Source organism: Anser cygnoides, chromosome 25 (genome assembly GCF_040182565.1).
Source record: "Anser cygnoides isolate HZ-2024a breed goose chromosome 25, Taihu_goose_T2T_genome, whole genome shotgun sequence".
Taxonomy (NCBI): Eukaryota; Metazoa; Chordata; class Aves; order Anseriformes; family Anatidae; genus Anser; species Anser cygnoides.
The window spans coordinates 1,644,325-1,669,396 of NC_089897.1; the positions used below are offsets into that span (position 1 = coordinate 1,644,325).

General features: G+C 59.2%; 1 protein-coding gene and 1 long non-coding RNA gene across 5 annotated transcripts in view; both read left to right on the forward strand.

Annotated features, from left to right (window-relative positions):
- The first annotated feature begins 2,556 nt into the window (after positions 1 to 2,556).
- Positions 2,557 to 6,684, forward strand: LOC106046148 (uncharacterized). 2 transcript variants are annotated; one of them, XR_007165891.2, is made up of 4 exons: positions 2,557 to 3,403; positions 3,627 to 3,779; positions 4,440 to 4,743; positions 5,350 to 6,684. It is a non-coding gene; the product is annotated as an uncharacterized lncRNA (long non-coding RNA). The 2 variants fall into 2 exon arrangements; XR_007165890.2 differs by having other exon boundaries at positions 2,557 to 3,779; positions 5,350 to 6,683.
- A 2,817-nt stretch (positions 6,685 to 9,501) lies between these two features.
- Positions 9,502 to 25,072, forward strand: part of SCUBE3 (signal peptide, CUB domain and EGF like domain containing 3) — a 37,080-nt gene continuing 21,509 nt past the window's right edge. Inside the window, exons 1-4 of one of the 3 annotated variants that reach the window (XM_048071082.2) lie at positions 9,502 to 10,174; positions 18,369 to 18,491; positions 19,572 to 19,697; positions 22,943 to 23,077. In XM_048071082.2, coding sequence (XP_047927039.1) covers positions 10,090 to 10,174; positions 18,369 to 18,491; positions 19,572 to 19,697; positions 22,943 to 23,077 — 469 coding nt within the window. In that variant the 5' untranslated portion in view covers positions 9,502 to 10,089. Of the gene's footprint in view, positions 10,175 to 17,698; positions 17,784 to 18,368; positions 18,492 to 19,571; positions 19,698 to 22,942; positions 23,078 to 25,072 lie in introns of those variants that run through there. The other 2 variants (XM_048071088.2, XM_048071084.2) reach the window with 2 other exon arrangements.

Consider the following 25,072-nt stretch of genomic DNA (forward strand, 5'->3'; position numbering starts at 1 on the left):
CGGCAGCGGGAGGGAAGGGCCCGCTTGTTCAAACAGAAATGCCTTCGGCGGCGGCTGCAGCCAATGGAAGGGGAAATGGTTTTTTTTTTTTGTTTTGTTTAAAAGATGGCGTTGTTTTTTCAAGTCTGACGAACGTGAAAGTCCCCATTTAAAGGAGGCGAACCTGCAGTGAAGTCGGTCACTGTTTACACGCCCACGCGCCGACTGGGGCGGCCGAAAGCAAACTTCCTGGTGTATCCTGATCCAAATCACCTGGGAGCGGAGCTCAGCGAGCGCAGCGCCGAGCTGTGAGTGCCGCGAGCAGGGCTGCGGCTCCGCTTACAGAAAAGCAAACCCCGTCCGAACGGGGGGCGTGAAGCCCAGCTGGCATTTCGGCCCCGGCTCCCAGAAAATGGGGGAATTTGGAGCCTGCGTGCTGCAGCTTTGGCTCTGCCAGAAATCCTCCTTCCAAGAGGAGAACGAGCAGGGCGGAGGGCAGAGAGCCTGAGCAGGTGTTTTTGGAGGGTGTGGAGAGGGGAGCTGGGGAAGAGGGGAGTTTTCCTCTGCCCCACAAGCCAGGAAAGCTATTTTTGCAGGAGCTCCCGGTGCACCAGACAAGGTCAGGATTGTTTCCGTGCTGGATGCTGGTGCAAACATGCGGCCGGGCGGTTGGATCCCGAGCAGCTTGTAGTTCCCCGGCAAGCAGATGAAGTATTAGCGCCCGTCTTGTCCGGGTGAGGGGATGGAAACGCTGGGCTGCACGGTTCTGGTCTCGGTGTCGGGGCTGCCGTAGCCACTGGTGGCAATTTGGGAGCCGGCTGCGTCGGCGAGTCTCCTCCTCTGTTTCGGCGTGGACGTGCCCATGGTGCGCTACGTGTTTCCCCAGTGACTACAGCAGCTATTAATTCCCTCCTCCTAACCCAGAGCGTGACCGTCTCCACGAGACATCCCATCCACCCGGGCTGGCCGTGACCACCTCGGGCACGGCGCACGTGGCCGGGCCGTGGGATTTGGCCACCTTCAGCAAACCATCGCCCGCCCAGCCCGGCCTCTTGTGGCCAGCGGCTGATCTCAGCGCATGGCCAGCCGGTCCCGTCACCGCGTGCCCAGGGGACGGCTCGGCGCTGGGTAAACCGAGGCTCGCAGGGGTTTGGCTCGTGGTCACGTCCTCAGCCTGGGACGGTGCCGAGGAGCCGCTCTCTGCGCTCTCTTGTCCTGTTGGATGCTCCCGGACAAGGTTTTGGGCTCTTTTGGCAAAGCACCGGTGCTGCTGGCTCGGTGCCCTTGGGAAATCTTTGTATTTGCTGACTTGACTCCGTTCTTGCTCGTGGAGAGCTCAGCTCCGGTGGTGCCGCGGCGTGGGGAGGCCCAAACCACACACAGCGCTCGGGCAGGGATTCCAATCCCCCCCCCCTCCCACCCCCCCAAAAAAAAAAGTTCAAAGGTGTTTCGGCTTAATGCGGTTTATCTAAATTGCTTCATGTTAGTTAATCTGGATTAACGCAAATGCTCTCGGAGTGGTTGGCTGGGGAAAGGCTTGCTAAGCCATCCCGACATGGAAAGACTTTTCCAAAAGTGAAAAGTTTGAGCTGGGGAAAAAACAAAACAAAACAAAAAAAGGGCAAGGTCCCATTTTGTGTTGAGTGCGTGCGAGCCCTGCGGACCGAGCACGGCTGTTCCCAAATCCGGGGGCTGCCTTCGAGGGTCGTCTTTGGGCACCCCCACAGCTGGGGAGCTGAGGAGCTCCCCCCGGTCTCTCCGGGGCTGTGTGAACCCCTCTTTGGGCTGGCGTGCAGCAGTCGGCCCGATTACTGAGAGAGCTTCAAGGTAAATGGGAGGTCAAGCCCAGATTTGGAACTAGTGGTGGGTGCGAGCGTGACCGAGGGCGCCATGTGATGGGGACGGCGTCCTGGGGATTGATCTCCGCGTCCTCCCCTTTCCTGGGAGCTGGGATTAGGGGAGATTTTACAGCTGAGCGGCCAGCGTCGCCTTAGGGTTCATTTTGCAAAAGCTCAGCCCTGACAGCCTCTCCTCGGGAAGGACTTTTTGGGTATTTGTGGCCATTTGGGCCCATCAGCGGGACCGTTTGTGGATCACCCCTGTGCGTCTGTAGGAACTTCCCACCCTGAGAACAAGCAGAGAAACACCCTGCGGGGAAACCGGGGCTCAGGGCAGGGAATTGCAGAGCTTCAGAGAGGATCGTCTCCTGTCTGTGCGTTCCCCTGGGATTCGTGTGCGCCTTTTTGCCTTGCAGGAGGCTTCTCGTGCACCCTCGAGGCGAGCCCTCGCACCTCGGAGCTGGCTTCCTCCCGTGCAAGGGGGGCGAGCAACCCTTCCTGCGGCCGCCCGCGCGCGGACCGAGGGGTGCTCGGGTGCTGCGGGGAGGGCAGGGGAGCGACGGATCGGCGCCGGGAAGGATCCGGCCCCAGCTCCAGGCAGCCACAGGCTGCGGCGGGCGAAGCTCGGCGCTCTCCGCGGAGCTGGGATGGAAGTTGTAAGCGAGAACTGGGCGCTGCCCAAAACCTGGGGACTCCCTCCTCCCCCGGCCCCAGTGCAAACAGCAGATTAACAATTTATTTGACGTGTTGCGGCTGGTTAGTTTCTTCGCCCGCTCCCCTGATCAGAGGGAATAAACGTTGCAGTGTGCAATAGTGTTCATTTCAGGTGAGGGTAAATATAGAAAGGAAAACCTGCTGAGAGCGAGCCATTTATTTCTGCGTTTGGAAGCCTCTGCTCATAAACAGTCAGTCATAGCCATTTGGAAAATCCCAGCGTGGTTTTCTTGGCCATCCGAGAAGAACGTTTACTTTCCTGTAGGTTAAGAAGTTAGTTTTAAATTAAAAAAATAATAATGGCATCTCACTTCCAGCTGCCCTCGGGTGTTTAGGGCTTGTTGACACACTAAGGCCGCTCTGTTCTCCGGCAAGGCTGCCCTGGTGCGGGATCACAGAGGGGATCCTGCAGGGCTTTCCCGGCTGCCGGTGCTGGGGAAACTTGTTCTTTGATTTCCTCTTGTCCCCCAGCTTTGGGGGGCTCAGGGGGGATTTCGAATGGGGATTTGCTCAGAAATCTCAGCCGTGCGCGGGGCTGGAGGGTGATGGATAGGGGTTTTGGTGGAAACACCCAGCTTTTGGGGTTGTAAGCGCCGCTAAGGCTGCGGAGAGCTGCTTGGGGTGATCCCAAGAGCCCCGGGGCTGGGGGGCCGTGTCCGCAGGGAGGCAGCGGGGCTGGGGCAGGGGGACGAACCCGCCGTGCTGTGCTCACGCCGCACCAGGAAAACCTCCGAGGGTTTTCGGGACAGCGTGCCAAAGACAACAGGACAGCGCGAGCTGCAGGAGCATCCCTCAGCCGTGCCCCGGTGCCCAGACACTGCAGCGTAGGAAAAACCCCAAAACCCAGCTTTGTAGGACCTCAGCTAAGAAAGGTGAGGACTCCCCGACCCGGCACACGGGCTCTGCTCTCCTCCTTTATCCCGACAGCAGCTCCGAGGAGCGGAGCGGGACGCGGCCAAGCGGCCGCCTTGGCTTGGCACGCTGCTGGCACCGGGGGCCGGGAGCCAAGGCGCTGCAGCGGGCTCGGAGCGGCCGCCGGCTCCCGGCTCTGACGTCCTGTGCAGTCAGGAAGGGTCTCTCCGTGTTTTCCGACAGGCTTGGGATTTGGCTCGGGTTTGCCTCGGGTTTCCGAAGGCCAAGAGGCAGTTAAGTCTCTTGGAAGAATGAATTAATTAGCGAATGCCTTTGGTCAGGTCAGCGCCCTCCAGGAGCGCTCCTCAGCCTTGAAAGCGACGCCTCAGCACCCAGGTAAGCCGCCCTGAGAGGCTCGTGTTACCGGGGGTATTTTAAGAGCTATACGTACATCGGCGCGGAGGAACCCTGCTTTTAAAAAAAAAAAAAAAAAAAGGAAAAAAAGAAGGAAAAAAAAAAGCCTCCCCCAAAACGCGCCGTTGACTCTAATGGTGGCATTTGTGTAAGCAACAAAATATTGACGCAGTTGGCTCAGGGGCTGGCTGGGGCTTCTGGAAATAAACTAATGCCTTGTTAAATTGTATATGGAAATGCAAGTGGGAAAATGACTGACATCTTACACAACTCGGGCACATAAAATCGCTGCTTTACTACAGTGTGAAAAAACTCAGGAATTAATAGGTCTCCTTCTGCTCGGGGGCGTTGGATTTATCCCCGAGTAAGATCCATAAACTATTTTAAGGAGAGAAGTGCTACTTTTAAACGCACGCGTCTGGGTCCTGGAGTTAAAGTGGTGTCAGCGGTGCCGAGTTAACCCCTTGCCTTCTCGCCGGCCCCCGGGGTAACACCCGGCGGAGCCGCGAGCCCCACGAGTTCTTGGCAGATAGCGCGCTGGGTGGGTATAGATATATCAACACCTGATAAACGCTAATAGCTTATTTTTGGGGGTGTTAAGCACGATGTGTTCTAACGACTTGCGTCCGAAATGCATTTCAGGCCTCCCTTCAGCAGAACCTGAACCCCGAGCTTGATTTTTCCGTGCGTGGGACCTAAAAATGCCTTTAAAAGCAAACACCTGCTCTGCAGCAGCGCCTGGGCTGAGCCCGCAGCAGACACGCAGAGTTCTGCCTTCGGTAGCTGAGAGATGTATTGCTTCAGTATCTTCTAGGGGAAAGACGATTAACAGAGCTTCAAAGAGCGACGGATCGCTTTCCTTGCTGCCCGAAGCCCCTTCCTTCTCCACCCACATCCTGACGAGCTGCCAGTTGGTGTACACATGCCGATGGAAAAGCAGGACAAGGTAAAAGCTGCGGGGAGCTGCCGGCAGCGCGGGGCGCGAGCCACCAGCAGCAGCCGCTCGGGTGTAATTACACCCCCCCGCGCGCCGTCGTGCGATTTCCCAGTAATTATTCTGGAAGAAAAGCCTGCCTATTTCTGTAAGGGCTTATGTCACTTAGAAAGCTGTTATAAATTCAAGCTGGAAAAAAAGGGACCCTTATTCTGGGCTAAGTGTGGTTAGTGGTTAGCTGGGAGCGGGGCTATTCCTGGCGCTGCCAGCGACCTTCCCGGTGACGCCGGCTAAGTCACCTCACCTCCGCCTGTGGCAGCTTCTCCCGCTGCAAAGTGGGAATTACAAACACGGGCTTTCTCCGCCCGCAGGTTTGGGAAGCCCTGCGACGCTGGAAAAAAGGTGTCACGGCGTGGCAGGCAGTCATTTAGCGGGACCCGGCGCTTTTCGCCCCCCCTTGGAGGCATCTCCATCAAATTGCAGGTTGAGGACAGGAGAGATGTGCCCGGGAGCTCGCGATGGGGATGGGCTGAGCCTTTCGAGCCCGGGCCGTTGCCTTATTACTGGGAATGCAGTGTTTTCCTCTCTGTTTTTAAAAATAGCCCATTCTGTTCCCAGTTTGGGACCGCACCCCTCGCCGGGGCATCGAAACGTCTCGGCTGCTGCTTCCTCGAGCCAAGTCGTGGCAGCGCGGAGCGCCGGGTGCGCGACCAGCGTTATTCAGCGCCCGGCCCCCAGGATGGGTCCTGCCGGGGGCCTGTGCTCCTCGTGGACGGGGGGAGAAGGCAGATCTCCCGGTTCTCAGCACGGTGCCTTAACCCCTTGGCCTCTTCTTCTTCCTCCAGTGCCCCTGCCCGATGCCAGAGCTGGTTCTGCAAGCCCCGAGATCCGTAGTGGGAGTTTTGTGCTCGCTGCTTCGCAGCAGCTTCTTGCACAGCCTCAGAAATCCCTTTTGGCCCCATCGCCGTGCAAATGCGCCCAGGCAGTGCTGAAGACAGGGCTCGTTTATAGCATACGGCATTCAATTCACGCTAGAGCTGAGGAGATCTGGTTTTAAAGACTTTTTTTGTTCGCACTGATAGCACGGGACCGCTCGTGGCCGGACTTTGCTTTGGAGAAGCCGGCGCTGCCCGCGCAGCGCGGGCACCACCGTGGGGATGCAGGGAGGCGAGGGGAGCATCGGCCCCGGCGCCTTCCCACAGCCTCCATCCCTGCTCGGGCTCTGCAGCGGGGCTCAGCCCTGCTCCGAAACGGGCTCGAGCCAACGAGACGGAGGAGAACAAGATTTTTACAGCCCATTAGTGCTCCCCAGAGCCATCCAGCCCCTCTTGAGCTAAAAGCGGTGAAAGCCACAGGAACATTGAGGCCGGTCTGCAGAAGATGCCAGCCTGCACCCCCCCCAGTTTCGTGTCCCTTCGTCGGGGCTCTGCCGGAGCCAGTGACCCCCCCGGCAGCCCCGGGGTGCTGGAAGTCCCCCTGGGAGTGCCACGACGAGCTGGCGAGCACCGGTCCCGTCCCTGGTCCCTGAGCTCCCTGTCAGGATGTGCATGGGAGGGTTCCAAGTGCAAATGTGTGTTTGCTAATGGGAAATGAATTGCCTCTTGCCCCGAAGGCTTGCAGCTTGAGGAAAACAACGCAGGGTCTAAGAATGACCTCATATTGCCTCCCAGGGAATGTTTTGCCAGATGAAGGGGGGAGAGGCAGCATCAAGACAGCACAATGTATGTATCTCTCTCCCTGTGTAAACATCCCTGTAGCTGCAGAAACCTCTTAAAACCCAGAATGAGAGGAGAACAGCTGCTTTGATCTGTGGATGTGGTTGTTATTTTCTAAGTGCGGATCCTTTCTTTTTTTAATTTTGCCTCAAATTAAAAAAATGCCTGTTGTGATCTTTTGCTTTTATTTCTTGGCTGGAGAACCGAGCAGGGTGCAGTAAATTTTCATTACTCCCCATGTAACCGTTTCAGCATGGTCGACAATTCCTCGCCGGCTCTTGAGCGCCGCAGCACAATGGGCCGAATCTGCTGGCCCTACGTGAAGCCGGAGCAAATGGGTTTTGCCCAGAAGTGCTCCACGGGGAGTGGAGGCAGCGGGGAGGAGAGTGCTGCCACCTCCTCCCCTTCCCGGCACACACACGCACACACACACGTGTGCACACGCACGGGCACACGGCGGCCGGGCTCCCCGTCCCCGTTGCCTTTGAAGGGTTTCGGAGAGGGGCTCCCGGGGCCGGATCCTGGCCGGCCTCAGGAGCTGGTGAGGAGCCACCGGGGCCGAAGCACCGGGCTGTCTTTCGGGCGATTTAAGTGTGATTCATGGCCCTCCCTCCAGCCTCCCTGTGTGATCCGGGGAAGCTCCGTCCGCCTGATTTTCCCCATCTGCGCCGGGAAGGGGACGGCCCCTCCGTGCCGAGGGGCACCGCGGCGTGCGCGGACCCGTGGCGGTGCAGGATCCGTGCCGGGACCTCCACCTTCTGCTCTTCCAGCCCCGGGAACCGGGTGGCACAATTTGGGGAAGAAAGCCGGCTTTTTAGGGAGTTTCTTGACATCAGCAGCCCACCCCAACTGTGGTGCTCTGCAGCCCTCCTGCGTTGGATGAGCCCGGCGTGGGGCGCGAGCGGTGCTACCCGCAGCTAACGACGTGCCGTAAGAGGCAAGATCCACCCCCAGTGCACCATACTGGTTTAACTGGGAGCTCTCGGCCGGTCCCAGCCCCAACAGGAGCGAGGAGCTTGCTTTTCCCCCCGTGCTGTCACGTGGCCGCCCGGTGTTTTGGCGTTTTGATTACATACGGCACTGTGTATTTAGGGCTGGTTTATGGGTGTTTATACTAATGCGTAAACCTGTAATTTAGAAGCTCGGTTATAAATCAACATAGCTGAAGGTCTTGTCCCTCGTGCCTTGAGATCGGTCGCCAGATTTAGAAGACAGGTTAGAAAAAAAAAAAAAGAAAAAGGAGGGTTTAGTTTTCCTCTGGTTACGATGATAACAGATGGCGGGGTGGGATGCGAACGCGGCCGGCCCCAAGGTGCGGCGGGGCGAGGGGATGCGGGGTTTCCATTTTGGCTCGGTCCCATGCCAGCAAGCCGCAGGAGATGTGTGCACGGCAGGGCCGAGCCTGGGGAGAGCAGCAGGGCCACAGCTTTCGGCAGATCCCTCGGGGGGGTCACGGCAACCTCGGCTTGCAGGGCCATCGGTTGTGACCGCGGAGAGCCCCTTCCCGCGGAGGCATGGCCTCAGTCCCGAAGAGCCCGCAGCACAGACTGCCGAGGGGACCTTGCTACGGGTTTGGGACATCCGAGCAGAAGCGCAGAGCAAAACCACGCGGTGCAAAGCGGCTCAGAGGCTGCAAGGGCTGGGCTGGGGCTGGCCAGAGAGCCGGGAGCCCCTTCCAGCAGCCCCGCAGGACGGCATGTTCCTGCTGGTGCGTCGCGCTCCTCTCCCGATGCATTCAGATTTCTATGTATAACACTTTTTTTTTTTTTTTTACAGCTTTAATAATAATTTCTGCATCCCTGCGCCTTCCCAGGCTGCCCCGAAGCCTCGTGGGGCCAGGGGAGGGTTTGGCATTGCTGGGTTGACACAATGCAGTGAGTCGTTGGGACGGGTCACGTAGGTGCCCGTGCTGCTCTGCTGCATTTCTCGTCCACCTCTGGGCGTCTGTCCTCCGGCCGGCGGTGGGCTCCTTGCTCCTCTGGAAGGGGTCGGCTCCGGTGTGGGTTTAGGGCTCCGATCCTTTGCCTGGGGGCCCTGCTGGTGGCAGAACCTGGGGAACCCACGGCAGCCATCCCAGGGTTAGGCATTTTTGTAGGGCGAGCACAGACCCAGGGATTCCTCAGCATGTTCCCGTCCGGCTGAGGACGCCCCCTCACCTTTCCACAGCAGCGGGTGCCTGGGCTGAGCTGGGCGTTTTCCGTAGCCCCCCCCAGACCCCTCGAGTTTACCTTCGGGGGGCTGTCAGGACAAAGGGGGACAGGCGAGGCTGCCGGGGCAGCACAATGGGCTGGGACGACCCCAGGAGCTCCCCGGACAGGTGGGATGCCCGCACGCCTTCCTGCCGCCCCGCTGCCTGCCCCGGCTCCCTGCTGCAGCCTCCTCGCCGTGGGGATTTGGGATTCGGGGTGTGGAAGCACCCCAAAAGAGAAGAGAGGCACTGCCAGCAGGTCCCAGCGAGGCGATGCGGGCACAGGGGGGGCCCTGGGATGCTGGGTGTGGGGACCAGGCAGTGAGAGGCTCCCACAAACAACTGAAAAAAAAAAAAAAAACCTGAATATTTCAGAAAGGTGTTTTCTCTCTTATTTTTGCTCCCCTCCCCTCATTCCCAGTCCTCCCCACCTCTCCCAGAGCTGCCCTTCAATCCCGCTCCCCACCGGCCGAGCCGCTCCCGCAGCCGCCGAGCCCCGCGTCGCAGCATCCCCGAACTCCTCGTATTTATTTTTTTTGTTTGCTAGTTTTTATTTATTTTCCCCTTCTTCTTTATTTTTTTTTCCCCTTCCGTTTTCATTTCTCCTTCCCCTTTCCTTTCCCTCCCACTCCCTTTTCTCACGGCAGACCCCTTTACCCCCCCCCCCCCTTTCCCTGCTCGCCGCCACCGCCAACCCCGAGCCCTTGCGGGGCCGAGGGGCTGCGAGGCGCGGGGTGGCTCGGGGGGTCGCGGGGGGCTTTGCATTGATGCATTGATCGCCCATGGTCTGCGCCTGACCTCCCTGCTCCCAGGGAAGCAGTCTCCATGGCTACTGGCCCTGCTCCTCCAGAGCAGACTGTAAATTCCTGCAGGCAGAGCCCAGCCTGGGGGTGCGAGGGGGGGAGCCGGGAAGGAGCAGCCAAAGCCAAATAGAAAGAAAGAAAGGCAGGGAGAAAAAGGGCGTTGCTTGGATGGGGCTCTCCTTTCCACTCCCCTTTCTCAGGTCCCCAGCACCAGTGCAAGGCGCCTGCTGCTCCCCCCCCTTCATCGCTGCTGCTGCTGCTGCTGCTGCTGCTGCTCTCTTGCAGAACTGGAACCGGCTGGGATTATTTAGGGAAGGAAAAGAAGGGAAGAAGAAGAAGAAGAAGAAGAAAAAGAAGGAGAAGGGATCAGAGCAGCCGCCAGAGAGAGGGCGATAGAGTCCACTTTCCTCCAACTGCCCTGGGTCTCCTTCCCTCGCTCCCTCCTCTTTAGCAACACCAAGAGCCCCAAAACTGAACCCAGAGCAGCTTTTCCCATCAGTTCAGTCCCCTTCCCTCCCTCTGCCCCACACACGGCAAGAAGAGAGCCCCTTCCTTCTCTTGACCCCCCTCTGCATGCTCAGCCTCTTGTTTCCTTTAAAGCACGAGAAATCCCCCTCCTTGCCCCCACTCCTGCAGGCAGACGGGGATTGCGATGGGAGCGTTGCAGATTGCTGGATTTTGCACGCTTTTCTTTCTCCTCCACCCTGGAAACACGCTGGCAAATAAAGCCGGTCAAGGTAAGAGAAAAATCTTCCCAGCTCGAGGGTTCGCTGTCGGCTCTGCGGGTAGGCAGCCGGCTCTCCTCTCTAGACCTGGGGCTTTACGCACAGGCTGGAGAACCGAGCAGCAGCAATAACGACCGGTCGGGCTGCTTCGAAACGTTGCTTGCAGATATCCTGCCTGCCGCCTTCGGTTGGTTTTCTGTAAACTCTCGAAGGAGTTGCATTTCTTACACTTTTTTTTTTGTGTGTGTGCGTGTGTGTGCGTGTGGGTCTGAACTCTTTATTTCAGGGCAGGGGGTGCAGAGGCAGAGAATGAGGGTGTGCAGGCAAGTCTGCGCCCAGCACGGGGGCAGAAAGCCAAGACGTTGCTGTTCGGGGCGGTTCGGGGGTGCCGTGCCGCTCTGGGGGTCTCGCTGTCCGCGGGGTGGGATCGTTCCCATTGCCATGTGGGTGAGGAGGACGCGTTTCTGGCTGGGTTCGAGGGAAGGCACAGCGGAGCTGCTGTCTCGTGCTGGAAGGTGGGAGCTGCACGGCTGCATCCGCGCTGGTTTTACATCCGTGCGTGTTGAACCTCAAAGGCTGTGGGATCCGGGGGGGTGTGCTGCAGGAAACTCGGGCGAGCTGAACGCCGGCAAACCCCGCAAAAAGCCTGCTCTGTGTGCCCACCTCTGGAAAAGAGAGGTGCGTCCCGTCGTATCGTCTCAAGGCTTTGCTGTTTCCCTGCTCCTGCGCTTAGCCAGAGTTTCTCCCTCCCAGCCATACACACGTAGCTTTATGTACGGGCTATCTATACCTTAGGTTTTTCTATAGCACCTCTATATTTAGCTCGGATTTTTCTCCAGGCACACGCACAGGAGTGCGCGCGCACGCAAGCACACACAGCCCTATGTGCATGATCTTGTTGGCTGTATCAAAGGTTTTTTTTTTTTTTCCTAATTCACCACTATCTATACAATCTGTTGTTTGTTGGTTTTATTTTATTATTTTTTTTTCCATGGCGTTTAACTGCATGCAAGATTTATCCAAACCGGCTTTGGCTCTTGCCATTGTAGTAGCTGCATGTTTATGCAGACAGTGAGATTAAATAGAGTGTGAATGAAATATAGGAGAGCGGGATATAATTAAAGATCTGGTGCAGGCATTAGTAATAGCCACGTACCGGCACCCTGAGCCCTGTCACTGACAAAGTTAGAAGGAATTTCAAGGCTATTGTCTTATCTGGCTCAAAGTGTTTAAAACAATAGACGACTTTTCAGGAGGGCAGTCTGGACAAGCACGGGGGAGATTTTCCAGGGCAAAGGTTTGGTGAGAAGGCGTCCGGCTTCACGTAAAGCTTTACGATTTAGGCTTAGAAAGGAATGCTTAGGTTTTTATCCCCCCTCAAATTATCTTTAGTGTATGCATTGCTTTCATTTCTTATCATAATATTTATTTATTAAGGCCTTTTGGTTTCCAGTTCCATTTAAGCCTGAGCCAGAATTGCATTAAAATAGCAAAGTAAAATTCCATCGTGCAGGGACTTGACAGATCGCTCTGGGGAATGAGCGGGGTGGAGTGGGGGTGGAGAGAGGTGAGCGAAATCCTGGGCTAAGTCGCCCGCTTCGCACCCGGGGCGGCGCAGGCTCCTCCTGCTCCCCGGTCCCACCAAAGGCTCCGAGCTGAGCCGGCGGCTCCGGCCGTTGGCAGCGGCTGAGAAATCCTCGAAGCCTCTGCCGGGGCTGGGGGAGGCAGCAGGAGGAGGCTCTGGGTGAGGCTGGTGCCTGCCACGCTGCTGGGGCGCGCGGGGTGCCAAGGCAGGGCGCTGCGCTGGGGTGGACCCGGTGGATTTTTGGGCAGGGTGGCGGAGCCTGGGGATGCCAGATAAAAATGTGCTTTGCCCAGGAACCCAAGATCACCTGGTTTTCTCCATGAACTAGCAACGTTGAGCTCTTTGAAGCAAGCCGTATGCCTGGGTGAGGTGTTTCTGAGGAGCAATGGGCAATCCCCCTGCTTCCTCGGGGTGATGCCCACGGACAGGGTACGTCACCCCACTGCCCCGCCAGAGCCTTTGCCCTTTTGGGGTGCCTTTACCAGGTGATTGTCACGGGCTGGGGACAGCTCATCCCGCTCAGGACAGGTTTGTTTTGCTGTGCTAATATCGGAGTGTGAGCAGGGCTTGCTGGCTCCTTCATACCGCTGCGTTACCCCGCAAAGCTCGGTCTGTAGGGCAGGAAGGGTTTGGCACAGCCGTCGGGCCTGGATGGCATCTGCTGGAGGACCTGGATGTCTGCTGGCTTTATCGGGTCAGTTTAGGGCTCGGAAAGCTTGCAAGGGGGGAACTGATGATGGTATAAACCCAAATAACGCAGGGCAGGCTCCTGGCAGCCCGAGCACTGCAGGCACTCGGACGCCGAGAAGTTTTCCCTGCTGCCGCCGTGCCCTCAGCTCCCCGCTTTTTGGCAGGGTGACACATCCCAGCCCTTCCTCCGTCAGCCCGTCCCACCTCCCGCAGGCAGAAGAGCAAGTCCTGGTCCCCCTGCTCCTCCGGCAGCACCCCCCGTACGTGAAGCCGCATCTCAACGTTTGCCACCTTGCCCAACCCTTCCCTGCCCGCAGCAGCCCCTTCGCTGCCAGCCTGCGCGCCCTGCACGAGGGGCTCGCTTCGCTTTCGTGGGGATGCACCTGCAGAGCCTACACCGCCAGGGCCTTTTTTTTTTTTTTTTCCTCTTTTTTTTTTTTTTCCCTTAAGGAGTATAAAATTTTCCAATTGCAGCGTGGAGATGCCGTTTTATTCCCCTCCCATCCCCGCCGAACCTCCTCCCCCTTGGCCTCCGCTTTCCTCCCTCTCCTGCATTCACAGTGTGCGACTGTTGTGCCTGTCCCCTCCGCCCCTCTGAAATATGAAATGTAAAACTGTAAACATTTCAACATGCAGCAGTTCAAAGGAGATCTTTGACTGAGGGCGTCTAACATGCCTGTACTTAGATTAAAAAGGGGAGGGGGGTGGGAAGGAGGGAAGAAGAGTTTTTTTGTAACTGCCAACGGGAGTATAAATATTCAGACACCTCGAGTCTTCCAGTGCGGAGATGTATTGCTGTCTCCAAGCAGCTTGGGATTTTTAGTTTTTTATTTTTTTTTTCTTTTGGTTTTATATAGATTTTTCCTTTGCAGACAGTTGCACCGGAGTAATCCATTTAGGAAAAAAAAAAAAAAAAAAAAGTATGCATGAATAACCTTAACCTTCACTTTCAAAATTATAAGTCCCCCGAGAGGCGTTAGGAGAAGCCCGGGATGGCAAATAAAGTTTGCTCTGTCTCGCGCCGTCGAAGGACGCCCGGCCGCGTTTCGGTGAGGCCATCTCCAGCCGGAGATGTTGTAATTGTTGCTCCCCAAACAGAAAACAAACAAACGCATTTTTTTGAAGGCCAGGCTTGCTCAGCCCGAAAAGCCGAAGGGGCGGCAGCAGCAGCAGGAGCAATCCCCCGAGGGGCGTGAAAGCCACCTCAGCGGGTACAAAGCCCTCGGGCTGCAGGTGGCTGGCGGTGGGATGGGGAGACCTTTCCTACCCCCTTGCTGCGGCCCATATTTGTGTTTTTTCCTCTTTTTTTCCTGCTCCGCCGGCACCGCCGCCCCACAACGAGCTGCGCCCCCGCGGTTACATCTCCCCCTCCCCAAACGCTTCACCAGGAGCCGGGTTCCCGTCCCGTTGACGAGCCAGCGCCGAGCACCTGAGTCGGGATTTCTGGTTCAGATGATGCATTTTTGGCCAATTTGCCCAAACCGCCTCGCGGGGGTGCCTGCCCGCCCCGTCCCGCGGGACCGCGGCCGCTCGTGGTCTGGCGGAGCCGCTCAGCGCCCGCTCCGCCGCACGCGGCCGAACAAATGATTAATAAAGTGCACCACAGTGTCTGAGGTGGTTATTAATACCCCGGTAAAAAGAGCTACTGAAGTTATAAAGCTTTAATTTGGCCTTAAGGCCGAGTGGAAACTCCGCGCCCCTGCCAACAGCTACACACACACGGCCCTATACAGGCAGGCTGTTAATACGTGTGCCCGTATAAAAACAAAGAATAAAACTAATTTTAAAAGAAAAAGCTGAAGCCGAAGGGAGAAAAAGGGGTTTTGTTTGTTTAGGGGTTTTCAGGGCGTTCTTGCCACCTTAGCTCAGCTTCCTCCTCCAATTCACCTCGCCTTTCAGCCTATGGATAAAAGCATCTTTCATTATTATTATTTTTAATAACGAAACGAGGGAAGAGCCTCAACCCAGGCTCGTAAAGCACCCCAGCCGTGGCTGCGTTCCCCCGGCCACACGGACATCGCCGCGGGGCAGGGTTGGGGGGCACGGGACCCCGGGGGCACCCGTCCCCGCCACCGCCTCCCCGCGGCGAGCCCTTGGGTCCCCCGTGGGCGCCGTCCCCTCGGCGCGCTCGAAATGGCAGTGGCGTTGCGAGCGTCTGCCTCGGCCGCCTTTGAAATGGAGAATAAAGCTGCAGCTGGAGCGGAACGGGGCCCAACGGCGAGCGCTGGAAAATCCCACCCACAACGGAATAAAAAACATCGAGCCGGGCGCTGCCGCCTCCTCCCCGGGCAGCGCCCCAGCCCCGCGCTGCAAACCCCCCGGGGACCTTCGGGGCGAGCGCGCGCCATGCGCCCTCGTTAGCGTTAATTAGCCCCCAGCTTGCGGCCAGGTCCGGAGCTGGGTACCTTTGGGTGCTGGAGAGACCTCGCGTCCCCCCCGCCGGGACTCTGCGTCTTCGTCAAACTTAAATCCTTCGCTCTGTGCAAACCCCCCACCCCCCAATTTGGGGGGTTTGGGGCACGGCGCACCCGTCAGCTTGGTTCCATTTTGGGTCGAAAAAGGGCAGTTTGATTATTCGTGCTGGAAAAGGGGAGAGGGGCCACGGTGGTGGTGGGGGGGGTCTGCGGGGGCTGACCCCAAACCCCAGCCTGGGTTTGGGATGCTGGGTTTGGGACCAGCGGGGGTTTTGCAGGGGTGAGCAGGGACGGCAGCGCCCGCAGGTTGCTTTTTCTCGAACCTCCCGTTTAGTTGCCTTGTAAATCGTGGCCCTCGCACCTCCGCGGCCGCTGGAAGCACCTGCAGGGCTGCCGCGGGTGCTTTCGGAGGAAGAAACATCTCCGGCAGGAAAACGGGGCTGTCCCGGCAGCCGAGCTGCTGCGCCGTGGGAAAACGCTCCGTGCATTGACAAAAATTCAAAAATTTGTTGGATTTTTTTTTTTTTCAGAAGGCACTTTTCTTTTTTTTTTCTTCTTCTTCACTGCATCATTTCTTAAAGATGCTTTTTCTAAGGAGCCAAAATTTTGGTGTTCTGAAGTTAGGATTCTTGCCAACACGGGGATGGCTCCTCGGGTGGCTGGGAGGGTATTTATTCACGCTTCCCACACACACACACTTTTTTATCCTTTTTTTCCCGTTCTCTAATCCCGTAACCTTTCAGAATGTCTCCAGCTTTGGAAAAATTACAGAGTGGCAAATTTATAATGTTTTCTTTTGTACTTTTGCTGCTGTGTAATCTTTCCAAAGTTAGAGAAGTTTTGAAGTTACAGAATGGAAAAAAAAAAAAAGATAGAAAAAAAAATCCGTACATGTGTGAGAAGGAAAGCCACGCATTGTTTTCAGTGCCGCGCAGGCATTGTTCATTGTGTTGACTTTGAGGGCACAGAAAGAAAAGAAATATTAAAAAATAATGCTAAAAAAAAAGTGAGTTTTCTGGCAGAAGGCTGGGAAAATTTCGACTGCATGGTGTGCGATGGATGCTGCGTGTTTTGGGGTTTTTCAGAGGATGGGGACGGGGGGGTTCTGCCCGCCCGGTGCTGAGCAGGGTGGAAGCACGAGCTCGGCGCAGAGGGGAGGTGTGAAATGAGCTGCACACAGATCTGAGCCACTGAAGCTGAGAAAACCGACGGGTGGGATTTGATTTGATCCCATCCGGGTGGTGCCTGGATGGGATTTCCCTGCTCTAGCAGGTAAAGGAACGTTTTTGCCTTGGGCTTGAGGTGTGTGCGTGACAGCCACCAAACGCCCTGTGCCGGCTCAGACCACGCGGGTGCTGAGTCCCGAGGGCACCTTTGGGTGCAGGGAGCTGCACAACCCCAACCCCTGCCCTGGTGGGCTCCCTCGGCGCGTGGACCTGGGCGTTCACAGGTGTGAGCGGCCACGGGGCTGTGGGCTCCGGGCACGGAGCTGCGATTTATGAATTTGGGGTTGAAAACCCCTTCGATTCACCGTTGGCTTTTGGCTCCATGGGGCTCATCGAGGTGTGCCAGGCAGCGAGCGCTGGACATCCCAAACGCATCCCTCTGCTCTGGCATCCCACAGGCACTGGGGGTCCCGGGGTGGGCACCCGGAGGCTTTTGGGGTGCCGGATGGGGCACCCAGCAACGTGCCACCGCCGTCCCTCGACGTGGCAGGGAGGCGGCCGGCGGTGACGGCCGGGCTGGGCGCCGGGAGCCGTGACTCAGGGAGCAGCGAACTTTACACTCCCACGAGCTCGTGCGGGTTTTTCCCCTCGCTGGCTGTTTGCACACGCGTTCAGTGTCACGGGACGGTGCCTCCGCAAGGTGAGGCGGGGACACGGCGCGGCGCACGTGCGCCGGGGCAGGTTTCCCAGCAAAACGCCAGGTTCGGTTGGGGAGGCAGCGAGCTGGGAGCCCTCAGCTCCCCAGAGCTGCAACCCCAGCAGGATGGCGAGGCTCCCCGCGAGGATGGCGTTGGGTGCAGCGCGCCCACGGGGTCTTGGCCCCGTGGTGGCACTGGGGCCGGTCCCAGGGGTGTCGGAGCGGGGTGCCCGTCCCTGCACCACCCTGCAGCTCCTCCGCCGCCTCCGCCGCGGTGGGTCAGCCTCCAGCCCGTGATTAATGGCCCGAGGGAGGCTGCGGTGGCCGCGGGCCATGGCTAATGTCAAATAACAAATATGAATGCGTGCTGTAAATATTTATACAATGCACAGGCACGTGCCGCCTCCCTGGTGCAAACGCAAACCTCTCCTCCCCCAGGGCGGGTGACTCACATCTCCCGGCAAAAAAACGCCGCCGCGGTGGCCAGAAAGCACTCAGGCCATCGCTCCCGCGGCCGTGGCCTCCATCCTGGCATGTTTTCAGGGCTGCTCGCCCTCCCCTGGCTTGCAAGGATGCGTCTTGTCTTCGGGGACCTCCCGGAGCGCGTCTGCTCTTTGGGTGCTGGAAAAACGGCTTTTTTAAAGGCAGCTGGGAGCTTCCCGGCCTCAGGCTCCTGTTTTGGGGGGTCCTAGGCTCTCCCAGGGGAGGTGGCCGGGGGCAGAGCCACGCGTGGTGCCCTGGGGGCACTGCCCGTGCCGAGGGGCTGCTCGTGATGCTCAGCCCCCGCTGGGGACACCCAGCTGCCTTCCGTCACCAACAGCCCCGGAGCCCCCGCCGCTGGCTGAGCAGCCAAGCCAGAAAGCAGCCAGGTGAGCAGCCTCTTGCTGCTAAACCTCCACCCCACACAGCTGAGGCTGGTTCAGGTCCTAAATGCCATTAAAACCTCCCCTCCCTGTAATTTGTGCCGTGCACAACCTTTGGGTATCACCATCTGGGGCTGCTGCCTGCAGCACGGTGCTCTGGATGTGCTGCCCTGCGTGCCTCGGTGCTGTGAGGTGCTGTACCCCAGGTACTTGGGTAGGGGGGTGCCCAGGGAGGCAGCAGGGTGCCCAGGGAGGCAGCAGGGTGTCGGTGAAGCAGGGGGTTTTGGCCGTGCCCCTGAGGAAGTCACGTTTTTCCCAGTTTTCCCTCCTTGCTTCCCACTCCCAGGTTTATTTAGTGCGGTTCCCGTTAATTTGCGCGCATTCCTCCGCGCCTAAGAATAGAAAGCGATGACGATTATTTGGGTGGCTGGTCGGCTCAGGAAGCTGCTAATTGGAGACAGAGGCTTTCACCTCTGGCTGGGCTGGCTCCAGCCTGGACTTTGGGCGTCTGCATCTTGTTCCCTATTAGGTGCGGTCGGTGGCTCTTGGGGCGGCTTGAATGAGAGTGGGGGGCACGGGTGACGCTGTTTTGGAGCTCCCTGTCTGCAGCGAGCCCCTCACCAGTTGCATCGGGGCTGGGCGCAGCCGTAGGGAGCAAAGGAGGAAAATTCCTCCCTTGGTCCTTCTTAATCCACGTCCTGATGCCTGAAAAGCCGGGTGGCTGCCACGGGCCCTCGTGCTCCTTGTTCCCCTGCCCGCGGCTCTGCCCATCGCCTCCTCTCCCTTTGCAGATGTGGACGAGTGCGTGGAGGGCACCGACAGCTGCCACATCGACGCCATCTGCCAGAACACCCCGAAATCCTACAAGTGCATCTGCAAGTCCGGCTACACCGGCGATGGGAAGCACTGCAAAGGTAGGGGCGCGACGCCACTGGAGCCCCTCCAACGAGCCCCATGCCATCGGGGAGGGATGCTCTTACACCCCAGCCTGATGCAAACCTCTTATTCCCCTATTCTGCCCCAAACCAGCCTGGTTTCTTGACGCTGTATGGGGACAGCGCAGTGGCTGACCGTAGTTGTCGGTGCACTTCTGCCCCTGCTCTGCAACCAGCCCCGTCTGCAGGGCTGGGGCTGCTCCAGCCCTGGGAGGGTCACCTGGGGGTCCTTTGTAGGAAATCTGGGCTTTTTCCTTGCAGGGTTTGCGACCCAAAGGGTGCAGAACTGGGTTAGTAGCACGGGAAGTTTAAGGATACGTCTGTCTGTGCGCAGCTGAGCTAGGCGTGTAAGGAAAGCTGGCTCCTCCACTGGAGGAGTGCAAACAGCGAGGGGATTAAAGCAAGATCCCAGCGCAGATAGGCGCGCAGACAGCCTGCCCGCAGCACCGCCTTTGGGAAATCCCGGCCGATCCCAGGCCTGCGAGGGAGCTGCTCCCCAGGGGGACGGGCGGTGGGGCCCTGCCCTGCGCTGAGGCTTTCAAAGTCTTGTGCGGGACAGGCGACGTCTTCCCCTCGCCACGCATCGCCCTGCGGGCGCAGAGCAAAGGGACAGCCCTCAGCTTTCCAGCCCTGCGAGAGGTGCAGCAAGGGGAACGGCCCAGATCTGCACGTTTCGGAGGGGTAAAACCAAGTCTCTGCTCCTGCGTGGGGCTCAGAGCCAGGAGTGGGGGTGCGCAGGGGGCTGCTGCGGTCCAAAGCTGGGCTCCCCGGGGCACCTCAGCACCCGCTGACGCAGACAGAGAGGTGAAAGGGCTGCTGGCCGGTGTGCTGCAGGTCCAAAATTGAGGCAGGAGAGGGGAGGAGGTGAGATTTGTCACAGCAGAGTAGGTGCAGGAGCCCTGTGGTGGACGGATGCTGCAGGCACAGATGGAGCCAGGGACGCAGCAGAGACCCCGGGGTGAAATATCTGCTGGGGTGGTGACCGCAATGGGGCTGGGGAGAAAAACCAGCACCGTGAGCCGCCCTCACCCCCTGCCCTCCTCTCTCTCCTCTCCGCAGACGTCGATGAGTGCGAGCGGGAGGACAACGCGGGCTGCGTCCACGAGTGCGTCAACATCCCCGGGAACTACCGCTGCACCTGCTACGACGGCTTCCGCCTGGCGCACGACGGCCACAACTGCCTAGGTGAGGGTCGGGGGGAGCACATACGGCCATCGCGGCTCGGGGCCAGCTCACTGGCTCTTTTTGCTAGGGGATTTATTGTACCAAGACTTTGCTGCTGGTTAGATTGACCTCAGCATCTTTGCTTTAGGTGGGAAGCTGGGGCAATGTCAGCCTACGAACCACCACGGTGTGGCTCAGGGCGCAGCAGGTTTTAGAGGGTGCCAGCACCGAGAGCTCCTAGCAGATGCTTTTTGTAGACAAAGCAGGGCACAAGACTTGTTTTCTCCCCCTTTCCTTGCGGGGACACAGGACCCCTGTGCGCCCTGCCTGGCTCTGTGCTGCAAACCCAGTCCTTGCTCGCCGTGCGGTGACGCCTGCCCCGAGCGCACCGCGCCGCCTTGTGCCCGACGAGCAGCAGCCGAGGGTTTTCTGCCTTCCCCCAAAGCCGACACATCGCTGCTGAAAGGCGGGCGCCCCTTGCCTGCCAGCCCACGTGCTGGAAGCTGATAATCTCCCAGTTACGCATTTCAGATGTGTTATCTGGGAGAGCTGCTGATAGGGGAGGCGGCTGACCCCAGGCGCAGATGTGTCCCGTGCCGTGACAGCCCTGCGGGGACAGGGACAGGATCAGTCCCCGTTGCACGGTGATGATGCTGCGAGAGGATGCCCCGTGCCGGGCTGAAGCCTTGCTGGATGGGAACTCTCCATCTGCTGGGGTAAAGTGGGCTTGGAGGCTCCGCGCTGCTGCTGGATGTGGGGATGAGGGGTGGGAGCCTCATCCTGCAGCGCTGCCAAAGGCAGGACCAGCCCGGGGGGCTCGCCCGGGCGCAGCCGCCCACTGGGCTCGTGCTTGAGGTCAGCCCCGCACCTGCCAAAATAGATGAGTTCATAGCAAATACGGTGGGGATGTGAACCAGGGAAGGGACCGGGTAAATAATCCCGGGGCCAAGACAAACCCGGCATCTGCCTCCGGAGAGGCCGCGCATCCTTCCCACCGCCCCAAACTCCATCCGGCTGCGGCCGAGCCGAGCCCGCGGCACAGCCCCAGGGCGGCCGCGCTGCCCGCGCCCCGGCACCGCTTCCTCCCGCAGCACCCACGGGGGCCCGGAGCCACCCGCCTCCCCTCCGGCATCCGCAGCGTGAGCGGCGGCGGCGGCTCCGTGCTATTTTCCAATTAGCGTCTGCGCTGGGGTCATTAATGAGCTCATCACTTGGAGGGAGGAGGAGGGGGGTAGGGGAAGGGATTATGGCCACATACGCTTTGCATTAGCTGCCATCACCGGGAACTTTGCAGCCTCCTCGGTGAAGAGGGAGATTTACACAGCTGGAAGGAGGCGCAGGCGGGCGGCCCTGCCTTCCCCTCTCCGGGGAGGATGAGCCCAAGGAGAAGAAAGGGAAGCCGGGCTCGGCGAGCCGCAGACGTCATGTGTTTACAGAGCGGGGCGGGAGGGGAGCCGCTGGGCTCGGCGGCCCCCCGGGGCGAGGGGGGGGACACGGGGGCAGCCCCAGCTCCCTGCTTCAGCCCTTCCATCATTCATTCCATCGAGGTTTGAGGGTGGCACAGATCTATCCCTCAGAGCCCGCTTTACGGATGAGGATGTCGCTGCCCTGTTTTTTCCAGGGGTCTGTCGGGGTTTGCTCTTTACTTGCTCTGGGTGGGAAGCGGGGATGAGCCCCAGGGGGGTTTTTCCCACCCTTCCTTCCCACCTCCCCGCCATGGCCGTGCATTTCCCAGGCTCTGAACGCCCCCGTTTAGCCAGAAGGCAGAAGCAAAGCAAGGTGAGAGGCCTGCCCAGCTTCGCTCACCCTGGGAGCAGCAGCCGAGCAGGACGCAGGAGCCCTGGCTCTCTGCTCCCGTGCGCTGCACACAAAATAACCTGGAGGCACCGAGCGCTGCCCCAGGGCACCAGCCCTGCTGCGGGAGGTGGACAGATCCCTGCCAAGCACCCGTGGGCGAGCAGGATTGGGGAGCTGGGCTGGGACACGCCGGAGCCATCGAGCATCCCCTCCTCGGGCGACCTTTTGAACTAGGACAGGAATTCAAGCCCTCGTCCTGCCGCGGGGCTTCTGGCTTCTGCCCGCCTCGGTTGCGTTTAATAAAATCGGTATTAGGGCGGCAGAGTCTCCTTTCAGCCATCGGTTTTGAACAGCTGCCGCCTCATTTTTGCGCCGAGCTTTAAGGAGAAGTCACAAGACGTTAAGCCCTTGTTATAAGCGGGGGATTTGAGGGGAGTTACTGGCATCTGCAGGACAGAGCTTGGCTGGGACGAGCCTCGGAGGAAGCCGTGAGCCTCCAGCCGTCGAGTAGGGTGTCCCTTTTTGTCTGGCTGCAGCCACCCAGCCTGTGCCACCGCTTGGTGACAGCTCCCAGCCGGGGCTCTGTCCTGCTCTGAGCATCCCCAGGCTGCGGCACCCTTGGGGCCCGCACAATACCATGCCCCTGCACTGCCCAGGCACGCATTTATCCACGTTTCTGCCCAAAAGCAAGGGGTTTCGGTGCGTGCCGTGTCAGCCGAGCTGTGCCGTGTAGGGTTTAAGAAGCGGCTGTCCCCGAGCTGCTCTCCCAGCTTTTCCGGCATCCGCCGCTGGCAGAGCTCAGCTTTCGCCCAAGCTTTTGGCTCTGAAACGCTCGAGTTCAGGGGAGGTTTTCTTTGGCACGGGGCCCCTCGGTCCCCATCCCGGGGCCGTCACCCCTCGGGGACAGGAGCGATGCGGGGCTGCGGCACCGCTCCTGCGGCGTTGGGACGGGTGGGCAGAAGTTTTCATCTCCGCCGTCTCCTCCCCGAGCCCGGCTGCTGTAGGGGATTTGAGTCTCCTTAAAAGCAATTATCCCCACTCGGGGCTAAGGTTTCCCTGTTCCCTGTAATGAAGTCCAGGCGCTTCCCTGCCGGCAGCGGGGTCGGAGGGGCTGGCAGCGGGGGCGGCTGCGTTGCGGCCGAGCATCCTGGGCACAGCCTGCCCGGGGATGTAGGGCAAGGAAAACCCCCTCCTCTGCGGTTTGGTGTTCCCATCTGTAAAACGGGGCCACCCCCTGTTTTTTTTTTTTTCCTTTTGCCCATCGGCCGGAGAAGCTGTGTGGCCTCCGAGATCCACGCCTTGATGTGCTTTGGCTTCGTCCCCTGCAGCGCTAAAGCGTCCCCCTTTCTTCTAGCTGGGGGATCACGGATGTACAAAGCAGAAACAATTTTTGCTGCACGTCAAATCGCCCTCGCTTCCCCCAGACGCTCAGGGAGCCGCGCTCACCCCATGCTGCCTTCCCTTTGCAGACCTGGACGAGTGCTCCGAGGGCAACGGCGGCTGCCAGCAGACCTGCGTCAACATGATGGGCAGCTACGAGTGCTTCTGCCGGGAGGGCTTCTTCCTCAGCGACAACCAGCACACCTGCATCCAGCGCCCCGAAGGTCAGTGCTTGGCGTCCCCACGGCACCCTCCTCGCCCACCTTTGCGCTCCTGCGCTTCCCCTGAGGAAGGACCCCATGGGGAAACCCTCACTTTATTGCTCGGGTCGGGTCCCGAGGAGCAGGGTCCTCGTTTGCCTTGGTGGTGGCCATCTGGTGGTTGCAGGAGACCCCCGAAGTGGTCGGTGGGCTCCTGCCGTCGCCCCCATACGATGCGTGGGTTTGGGACCCCCCCCTGCCCCGGTGCGGGGAGCGTTGCAAATCCAAAAGCAAATCTGGCGTGAGCGTGCTGGGAGAGGACGCTGCAGGGCTCATAAACATCTCCAGAGCGAAACCCTTGCAGGCCCCTTAATGAAGCACAATGACACCAAACGGAGGATTGTAAATTTGTACTCGGAGCGTTTTATTAAACAAAAGGTACCCGGAGATCCTCGCGCTGCCCTGCAGCACCCGTCCTTTCCTGCCAGGTCTTGCGCAGCGCCGATCCCTTCGTCTCGATATCAGCTCTAAATTGCTGCCGTCTGGAGCAATCTCTTAGCCAAAATACGAGGAAATGAGAGATTTTTTTTTATTTTTTTTTTTTTTTTGCATCTCTGCTGATTTTTATCTCTGCCGCTTGGCGAAGCAGCCGGCTGTTTTTTGCTTTCCTCCTTCCCAGCTGTGCTGGTCCCTCGAGCTCCCCAGGGAATCTCGCCCTGGCCGGGACGTCTCAGCAGCGTCTCCCGTGTCCCCGTCCCCGTGTGCGTCCCCAGGAGGGACGAGCCACTTGTCCCTTCCCTGCCATCACGCAGGGACGCCGTGGGTGGCCCCGGTGGAGGCAGGTGTTGGCTTTCGAGTGGTTTTTCGAGCTGAGCATCTGTAGAGCATTGCTGGCCCGGGGAGGTTTGTGTCAGTTCTGCGCCCCGAGGTTGGTTTCATCGCCGCTGCCGGCGTGGTCCCCACGCTCAGGTTCAGGAGGGGTTTCTCAGGAGAAGGGGGGAGAGGATTGGAGCTGATCCCTGGGTTGTGGGCCTGGAAAACGCAGAGAACTGGGGACGGTTGTCTATTCCTTCTGACTTTTCTCCTGCCTCGGGCACTGCCAAGGCAGAAGCAGTCAGCGTTAGAGAGCTAACCCCCACCGTTACGGCTGCTTCCTTCCTTCTGGGGTCCTTGCCAGCACCGAGTCTCCTTTTCCTTCCCTGTCTAGCGCTGGCAGGCTTTCTCCTTTCCCTCCGCTCTTCTGCGGTCTCTCCTGCCCCGTTCTCCCTGCTGCTTTCCTCTCCCCCGCCTCGCTGTGAGCAGATGCAGGGGGTTGAAACGCTGCGGGGTTGGGAGCCCCCGGCAGCACCGTGCCCCTCTCCCATACTGCGGGGCCCCAGGGATTGCCTCCCCATGGCAGGGAGATGCCGGCGCAGGCAGACGTGAGCTTTTGGTGAGGCTTGCAAGGAAATCTTCCCTTTGTGGCAAAAAAGCAGGTGCCTTAGGCCCTGCCACGCTCCCCCCAGTGATGCTGCCGGGTGCAGAGGAACGGGAAAGAAAATGTTCCTGACTTTCCGTGTTCCCTGCCCCAAAGCAAAAACCTCCTGGGCAGCACGAGCCCAGCCTGCCCTCCCTCCCCGAGGGACAACCTGCGCCTTTCAGGAGGGTGAAGCAAAGCCACCAAAAGCAGAAGGGCAGAGCAGGGTCCTCGTGTGGCGCTGGGTGCAGATGGCGATGTGGCAGGGAGAAGAAGGATTAAAGGGCGTGCGGAGCTCCGAGGCGGCCCTGGCGTGAGCCCTGAGCTCCCCCCCTAAAAGCTTCCCTGCTCGGGGAAGCAAGGCCGTGATGCTGCCTGTGTGCAGGTGCACCCCGGGGTGCTAATTCCCTTCCCGATTGGAGCCCCCTCCCTTTGGTGTGCAGGGGGGTGCAGCTGGGAAGCACCCAGCTCCTACGGGTGCTGCTCATCCCCAGGCATGGGACGGGCGGGCTGGGCCCCAGAAATGCTCCCGGGGTGGTCGCGAACCAGCTGCGAGCCCACCA